The sequence below is a fragment of the Cimex lectularius genome, unplaced genomic scaffold (genome assembly GCF_000648675.2).
Source record: "Cimex lectularius strain Harlan isolate CLEC.00 unplaced genomic scaffold, Clec_2.1 scaffold105, whole genome shotgun sequence".
In the NCBI taxonomy this organism is placed as follows: Eukaryota; Metazoa; Arthropoda; class Insecta; order Hemiptera; family Cimicidae; genus Cimex; species Cimex lectularius.
The window spans coordinates 1,123,552-1,133,313 of record NW_019394178.1 but is presented as its reverse complement, the minus strand read 5'-3'; the positions used below and the strand labels follow the sequence as shown (position 1 = coordinate 1,133,313).

Below are 9,762 nucleotides of genomic sequence, written 5' to 3'. Positions count from 1 at the left end.
GTTCATAGAAAAAAAAAACACTGTCAGGCCAGATATTTTCTCACGTTTTACACAATACATGACACATCTGAATTCCGGTTATGAGATATGGATGACAATCGGAGGCGGCCGGCTGATGCCCGAGGAAAGCAGTTGCGCAACCCGGGCGAGGCGTGCATTTCCCATTGAATTCCCACCTAATCCAGGGATTCGTGTTTACGGTCATTAAGTAATTCCGTTGAGTGTGGACGGGACGATTTTAACAGTTACGAGAACTCTGTGCGGCCTTGGTTTTCAGAGTCGCTACACCGTGCATCCCCCACGTTCTCTCCCCCACTCCGGCTATATAAAGTCAGGTCGCGGCCTGGAACCGGCGAAACTCAGAGCTGAGAGGTGTGTCGTGCGTGCATGTGCAAACGTTTTGACGAGATTAAAAATTTTATTTTGTTTTTCCAACACACGTCGAGTGACATTGGATGAAACTAAAATGGGAATTTCGGTGATCAAGGTAGCCGTTTTGAGCGCCCTTTTGACCGTCACCGCGGCTTTTAGTTCCAGCAGGAGGAACGGTGAAAATGGTGAGTATCCACAATTTTCGCCTACCCCCTCCAATTAAAAATAAAATAAAAATTATAAAACGAAACTATAAAAAAAATAAAACGAAGCCGTTGTTCCGCTTGAGCTATGTAAACCTTGAACTCGGCCTCCCACCTGTATACATCTCTTCCACGTGGATACCCATTCCTCAGACTATTAATTTTTTAATTTTTTACACGTTTTTACGACTTAAACGGTTTATTACCAAAGGCGTTCATTGATGAGGCCAATTCGAAAGAAAACATTCAGTTCCTTCATCGAGCATTCGAAATTTGTATCTTCATCAGGATTACGAAACTAAGATTATTAAATTAATTTTTTAACAAATCTTAACATATATATAAACATTTACAAACGTCATATACACTGAAACTAAAAGTTAGATTTTTATACAATCAAATCAAACAAGTTTTCAAACAATTTTTTTCAAAAAAATACATAACTACTAATTTGTACAAAATATATAATTACTCATGCGGAATTTTAGGAAATATTAACATAAATAAAATTTTGAATCTTTATGATTTTAAGTAAAATGAAACTAATAATTGGAGTTATATAAACCAGATCAAACATGTAGCAATATTTTTCAAAAATACCACTAATTTTCTTTTAAAATGTACTGTTATTTTTCAACTTGGTTCTTTAGAATTTAATTTCACTTGACTCTTGAAACTCAAAATTTCTCTTACACGCTTTCACAACTTAATGGGTTTATTGGGGTTGGGGTCCTATGTGGGACCACATCCCCAATAAATTCTCAAATCCAGAGTGTGTCAAAGCTGGTCTATACCAAAATAACAATAAAAAAATACCATTATTTTTTTATAGTATGTGCTGTTCATATTTAATTTGTTTCTTTAGAATTATTTTTATTTGACCCCAAACTCGACATTTTTAAAATTTCTTTTAAACGCTTTTACGACTTAAACGGTTTATTGGGGTTGGGGTCCTATGTGGGACCACATCCCCAATAAATTCTCAAATCCAGAGTGTGTCAAAGCTGGTCTATACCAAAATAACAATAAAAAAATAACATTTTTTTATAGTATGTGCTGGTCATATTTAATTTGTTTCTTTAGAATTAATTTTATTTGACCACAAACTCGACATTTTTAAAATTTCTTTTAAACGCTTTTAAGACTTAAACGGTTTATTATCAACGGCGGTCATTGACGAGGCCAATTCGAAAGAAATCCCTCAGTTCCTTCATCGAGCTTTCGAGCTTTTTATCCTCTTCATCAGGATTATTAATTTCATTTTTTAGCAAAACTAAACATCTACATAACAATTCGCAAATTTTATGATTTCAAGTAATATGAAACGAATAATTGGCATCACGTAGAGCCAGATAGAACATGTAGCAATCTCTTTCGAAAATACCATTAATTTTTTTTTATAAAATGTACTGGTTATGTTTAACTTGGTTCTTTAGAATTTAATTTTACTTGACCACGAATTCAAATTTTTAAAATTTATTTTACACGCTTCCACGACTTGAGTGGTTATAATAAAAACGGTCAGGGATAGCCAATTTGAAAGAAGACACTCAATTCCTTCGTTCAGCTTCAAGCTTTTTTCTCTTCATCAGGATTATGAAACTATAATTAATAATTTAAAGTTGAAGGAGAAAGTCAAAATTTTGAGAATCGTGTCCTGTAACAAAAGCTAATGTAGTCAGATGGAAGCGGAAAGAGAGACTCGCACAAACTTGCTACTGAAGAAGGCAAGAAGCCAAAACGCGTCACAGAAATCTCACCAAAAATTTTCGGAAACGATCAGGTTGTTCATCACCTCGCAGACCACAAGAGAAAATCTTACAATATACAACACATACGTAGAAATCACTCGATTAAAATTATTGACGCATATATAAAATATACAGTATACAGTACAGTATATATATAAATAAACAGGAAAACACAATACGCCACATATAATTATTAAGGTAGGCAAAAAATCAGTGTAATTATGGCACCGAGTAAATTTTTTTTTAATGTTCAGTTTTATATAAAAAAGATATTAAAAAATATTAAAAACTGTTAGTGATTGATCCTAGATAGGTTCATAAATAAATAGATATCAAGTGTGTGGGAGATAAAGAAGGAGATAAGCCAATGGTTTTTATAAAACAAACAAAAAATTACGTTTCTATTATAAATCTGCCACTAAAACAAATGAATTTGAAGTCGTTTAAATTATACAAAAATAAATTGAGTTTCCATAATATTCTTTACCACAGGTGAACCTTGTAAATTTTTAATGATTTTCAATTATTCTGGCATAGATGAACGGACAGGTAGACAAAGAAATAGAAAAAATGTGTGTGTGTGTGTGTGTGTGTGTGTGTGTGTGTGTGAGAGAGAGTGAGAGAGAGAGAGAGAGAGAGAGAGATAATGAGAGTGAGAGAGATATACACGCAGACAGACTTACAGACCGAGTGAGAGATAGACGGTAAACTGACAAAAGAAAGAGAGCTAAAAATAGAGAGAGAGAGAGAGAGAGAGAGAGAGAGAGAGAGAGACAGACAGACAGACAGAGAGACTGAAAGACAGAAGAGACAGACAGAAAAGAGACAGAAAGGTAGAATATGAGAGAGAAAGACAAACAGAGATAGCAAGTTGCAAAGAGAGAGAGAGAGACAGAGAGAGAGAGAAGAGATGGAAACAGGCAGAAAGAAAAATGGATAGGGAGATAGAAAGATAGATAGAGAGAGAGAGAGAGATAGAGAGAGAGTAGAAAAAGTGAAAATAGACAAAGTTAAAAAGAAAGAGACTAAGACAGAAAAAGTAAGAAAGAATGAAAACCAAAACAAATAAAGATACATATTTATATATTCCAGTATTAAATTTTAATTCGTTTCTAAAAAAAATATTGTGTGATTACTCCATGTTGCCTGCAGAATGTGATGAATCTGAAATTTTGTCGTTAACAATCGTTTTGGATTTTCAGACCCATTTGGCTTCCCGCCGTTCAGTTTGTCTGAACACTCAATTTAAAAAAATAAACAAATAAATAAAAGTGTATAAAATATTTCATCATAAGCAAAGCCAAAAATGAAATAAAAAGGACAAGTTTTTTTTCGGTTCTATTGAATTTTTATTTTGAATAACATGAATATGTAAATATTACAAGAATATAAATTGAAGTACTTTTTTCTCGTAACCGATACACAGTCTTTATAAATAATTTACACTGATTGTATATGGTACTTGAAAAAAGAAAAATAATCCTTTAATTCCAGTTGAATCAGCTTTAACGCACGTCAGAACTGGTATATGGGATTAGTTAATACATTGTCAATACTATGAATCATCCGAGTAGATTAACTGTCAGCAGAAGGGGATTTCCCAAGTTTAATTACCTCAGCATTAAAAATTCTTCCCTTTAACAAATTCATTAAGGACTAGACGGCTGATAAAATTTTACGCCCTGTCCATTTCGACTATGTTTCTCGTTTTAAAAGACAATGTTGAAAATATTTGATCTTAAACTAGAGACTGTTGTTTATCAGTTAAAAGGCGTAGTTTGCCCGTATTTCTTTTCGCTATTTAAATAGTGTTTGTCCAATTTGCTATGTATTTACCAAGCCGTGGGCCGAATAGAAACGACTCGCTCATCTCGCCAATTGTCCCGCTCGTAGAAAGATTCCTATAAATAAATTCTATTCAGCGTCCCATTCCATTGAGCCTATTTCCTTTTTTATTCCAAGGCTCGTCAATTTCAATATTTACAATACGTTTTAAAATAGAAACGTTTTCTCATCCGTCGACAAGAAGTGATGGATTCAAATTATAATCCGTCCCACGAGCAGTATTTTATGTTTTTATTTATAGATTGGGGGTAAAAAGACGGAATTATCAATGTTATAATAATAGTGATTTTTATGACAAAATCCCTATAAATATTTTTATTATCTTATCTGTATTACTACCTGTTTTTTCTCGGATTTGAATTTTTGAAACCAAAAATTTATTATTTGGAATACAGACATATATATATATATATATATATATATATATATTTGCAGTTAACTAATAGTACGTATAAAAACAAAAAATTATCCTTTTATTTTATATAGATTCTATTGATTTTGTAACAAATGATACAAAAAATAACAATATTGTTGTGTTTTTTTAGTGGCTGGTTGTTAAATAATTTGTAGGATTTCGATTTGTAGAGACGATGTTTTTGCCGATGTTTCGACCTTTATTCTGGTCATCTTCAGAACGTAAAGTGCAGTGCTATTCTTGTGGTGTCTATTGGTTTTGTGTGAAAAATCGATATGACAAAAATCCTTATAAATATTTTTATTATCTAATCTGTATTACTACCTGCTCTGTCTCGGATTTGAATTTTTGAAACCAAAAATGTATTATTTCGAATACATATATATATTTTTTTGCCGTTAACTAATAGTAGGTATACAAAAAAAAATGATCCTTTTATTTTATATAGATTCTATGGATTTTGGAAAAAATTATACAAAAAATAACAATATTTTTGTGTTTTTTAGTGACTGGTTGTTAAATAATTTATAGAATTTCGATTTGTAGAGACGATGTTTATGCCGATGTTTCGACCTTTATTCGGGTCATCTTCAGAACGTACAGTGCAGTGCTCATCTTGTGGTGTCATATTGGTTGAAACTGTTGTCCACAAAACCAATATGACACGACAAGAATAGCAAACACTTTATGCGCTGAAGATGACTCAAATAAAGGTCGAAACGTCGCCAAAAAAATCAAAAAGGTGTTTTTCTAAATTACCTCGTTCTTAATCTCTCCTCACGGCTCCAACAAATTATTAAACAATATTTTTTGTTAATTCTCAAATTACTCTAGATAAAGTGCAATATCTCGCAATTTTGAATATTTAAAAAAAAAATTTAATAAAGAACACAAGTGGGTACGTGTCATATTTTCAAGCAAAATTTGTTTTGTTGAAAAGTTGTATTTAGTTACGTTGTACTCTGACATTTATTGATGATGATGAAGTTATTTTGGTTGCGTATCATTGTTTTCCACGCAATCTTAAATCACAATATTTATCCAACAGATTTTATTTTAGGCTTAAATATACAAAATTATCTGTTTGATCTTTTCCAGAAAACATATTTGGACAAGTTCTACAACGTATTTTTGATGTGGACATAATTTTTGTTAGTCACCACTTACAAGGAGAGACTAGGACGTAATATCACCGATTTTAATCTAACTTTTTTGTTTACTGGTTTTCTAATTTTTTCCTTAATCCACGGTTCAACAGTTCTACTTGAAACTAAACTGGATTTTAGAACCCTGGATTTTTGTTAACAACACGCAATGGCACAAGCCTGCCCTACGTACATAAATTAAGATCGGAAATATGAAATAAAACGTCTGAGGAGTTTGTACTCTTATTTGTTTCACTTATAATAAAATAAAATTTAAATGTTGTTAACATAGGCTGAAGTAAAAATATTCTCATTCCACAGGCTATAATATCAATGGATTGGATTTTTACGTGAAACACCGGACATAAAAGGAAATAAAAATTGGCCCCAAGCTATTTTGATCAAATATTTATTTTTTATTTGCAATAAAAATTAGTAATTAAGGTCTTGAAAGAGTTCTTACAACAAATCTAATTTATTTTTTAGATTTTTTTTGCTTAATTCAACTTACGTTATTTTTTGTAACGTATTGTATATCTAATCTCATTTTATAGAATCATATCATATTACTTTCTTCTCCTACTTAAAAAAAAGGGAATGATGTATAAAACCCATCAAATAGTTACATGAAAAAGGCAGAAAACGTAATCGTAATCTCTCTCTCTCTCTCACTCTCTCTCTCTCTCTCTCTCTCTCTCTCTCTCTCACTCTCTCTCACTCACTCTATCTTTCTCTCGGTCTTACCTGTTTATTGTTCGTTTAGTGTAATCGTTTCTGTCATTTTTAGATTTAGGCTTTTGTCGGTGCCTCACCCCGCTTATAACCTTATAATTCTTAGCATTTATCATTGTATAGCAAAAGCACAAAAGTAAATTTACAACGTTATTCCGTTGCGAAATAGTGTTAGTTTTTGTAAACAAACGACGTTGAGATCTTTTTAACCATGTTGAGACATTGTTTAAATTAGGATTTCACAACTTCGATAAACTCATTTAAGAAATTGTTATTGTTTACTTTTTGTTTCGACAGAAAAATTCGAAATCAGTACTTTGATAGAGCCAACCTCAAGGAAAATCTCGAATAATAACAGCTATTTTTGAGATATGTTTTGTCGAGTTTGCCTCTTTTGATTTAGAGCTGTTTTCCGCCTCTGGATCAGAAGAAATCAATAATAAATATAATTTAGTAGGCATGTTGGTCCGTTTTGTCTCGCTGTTAAAATCAGAAAAATAGGACCGATCACTGTACAAAGTGTATTTGTATAATACAAATTCGGTAAGACCCACCTGGCACCATTTCTTAAATATTAAAGCGCAAAAGAATAACACTATGTTGACTAGTAATAAAAACATGAGTACAATGAAACAATTAAATAAAAAGATTTTTATCGCGGTAGCCGAGTGGTTAGCATGAGAGACTCTCACGCCGCGGTCGTGGGTTCGATTCCCACCGTCGCCTCTGGCCCTTTTTTCACAATAACCCCCCCAAATTTGATCACACATATATGAATTGTCACATGGCTAATATGCATAGTTCATAACGCAAAAGAAAAAAACACAGGCTACTAAAAATTTTCTAAATATTGTAGTTACTAAGTATTAAAAACAGGGTCACGATATTTTCTAAATTTTATTAAACTAGGACGTCTTCATTAAATTTTTCACTTTTGATTAAGGAAAAAGAAGCATATAATAAAACATATGTATCGTTTTGTCCATAAATTATCTTCTTCGAAGTGTTACTTAATTTGCAATTGTTTTAACTATAATATTTTTTATTTAAAAAAAAAAACGATCATTATCCTCTTATCAGGAGGAAAATGAATATTATTTTCTAATAGAAGGTTTAATAATTTATATTCTACATAGATTTTCGTTTCGTTAAATATATTTTAATTTATTTCAGTTAATATTCAGCTATGAATAATTGAAATGAAGTATTAAAAATAAAAATAGAACGTAGTTAGCTATAAAAATGGCATTTTGAAAAATGTGTGTTTGTGTAGCAGTACGCAGTTCCACTCCAGTCCCATACAAACGCATGATCCGCCCTTGAGAAAGTAATCAATGGAAGCCCATTTGGCATCGCTCCACGGTCGCTGTCTAACTGTCCAGTTAGAGAAAATTTCATCAAATTGTTTCGATATATTTTTCTTGAAAATAGACTGTTTGATTAATATTTTGAAAACAAATAAAAAAATTATGATTTTTTTTTCTAATTCTGTCCGTCTCTGAGAGACGAAGCTAAAGTACGAGGCAAATAACCCACGTTTCTGTTTGTATAATCTTATTATAATTTATATTCAGTTACTAAAGAATTTTTAACTGATTGGCAAACCAAAATAATTGTTTTTTTGAACTCGACATACTTTAGCACAATAATTCCAACAGAATATTAAAAATAGACTGTATTTTCTATGGGGAGGCTAACGTGAGATCACCGGTTTTGATTAAACTATTTTTTCTTGAACTAGGTGGACAAATATTAGGAATTAAGCTTTCTTGCCATTTGGCCCTAGCAACTGAGAGAAATATTTTTTTAGCAAATATAATGTGCATCGCAGATATTGACCTAATCTGTGTCCAAACCGACGAAGCAAAGAAGATTAATTTTTTTTTAGCAAGAATGGTTTGGTATGGTAGAAAAGGATACTAGGAAGCGGGATTTGCACTCCCCAGGCACTGCAGCCTTCTGGCTTATTGTATCTTCCTAGTTCCTTAGTTCAGTGTAATAGACTCAATCCTTCTTCTCAGAAATATCAGGTCATTGACTGTCGCTGCTGCAATTTGATTCCCTAAGTATTTTCCGTACGTTAGGTTAAATCTCCATTGAGCTGTTGCTTCGCATTCGAAGATGATATGAGTTGATGTTTCCTCCTCCTCATTACTTAATCTGCAAATGGGATCATCGCTGTATATACCCATGTTGTGTAGATGTTTTCTCAGATGCCAGTGACCGGTTAGTAGTCCTACCACTGAATTTGACTCTCTCCAATTGCAGCAGTGTTTTTACCAGTCTCGGTGAGGGTTGTTTCATCATAAGTTTACTAAGTCTAGCACCGCTAGAGTTTATCCACTTCTCCTTTTGTTTTGTTTGGATCCATTCTGCGATGGAGGATTCTATATTTGTTCTTACAAGAATAGGTTCGGGGCCTATGTATGGTCTTGCAGATCCTCCTCTGGGCAGTCTGTCTGCTTTCTCGATACCCAAAATTCCCCTGTGCCCTGGCACCCAGTATATCGTCAGGTTGCTGTGTTTCACCAGGTTTTGGAGATTTTGGATGCTTTCACTGACTAATTTTGATGTGATTCTTGAACATGCTAATGCTATAATGGCTTGGATATCAGATCTTATGAGGATTTTTTTGTCGGTTTAACCTCTTTTAAGATTTTCCAGGGCACAAGCATTGATGGCATGTATTTTCGCTTGAAAGACCGAAGTGTACTTCCCTAGTGAGTTTGATTGCTCATGTTTTGGGCTTGTTCAGAAAACGCCTGATCAGGTTCCTTCGTTTGTTTTGGAGCCATCTGTGTACCATATCATTGTATCTGATGCTCTCCTGTGTTCTTCCTCTCCTTTATAGTCCATTGAGACTTTATAGGAAGTTGTAAAGATTGTTTCCGGGATCATATAATCAGTCCCCAGTTCTAATAATGGGTGTCTGTTTTAGTAAGAAACAAAGGTTTGTATTTGTTTTTTACAATCAGAAACCCCTAAATACAAATTTTTGTAAAATCAAAAAATAATTTTTCCCTCAAAAGTTTCGCTATCCAAATGCCTCTGATTTTTTTTTCTGGAAAAATACAAAAATTATGCTAACTTTGAAACGAATACAACCGGAAATTTTAGATATTCTTCTGACTTTATAAATACAAGAAATGGCATCAATTTTGTCTCCGTACATTAATTATAACCGGAGAAATAAAATAAAACTTTTGAACATTTTTTTAAATTTCGACATTATTTTTCATACTTATTCATACATTACATTGCCTAAAATGTACAAAACAATTGTGTAAATATATTACATA

At 32.6% G+C, this 9,762-nt stretch overlaps 1 protein-coding gene across 1 annotated transcript in view; it reads left to right on the top strand.

Annotated features, from left to right (window-relative positions):
- Positions 1–253: 253 nt before the first annotated feature.
- The window catches only part of LOC106664928, a 31,409-nt gene continuing 21,900 nt past the window's right edge, over positions 254–9,762 (top strand). Inside the window, exon 1 of the mRNA XM_014391018.2 lies at positions 254–557. Within this exon, the coding sequence (XP_014246504.1) occupies positions 467–557 (91 nt within the window). The 5' untranslated portion in view covers positions 254–466. The remainder of the gene's footprint in view (positions 558–9,762) is intronic.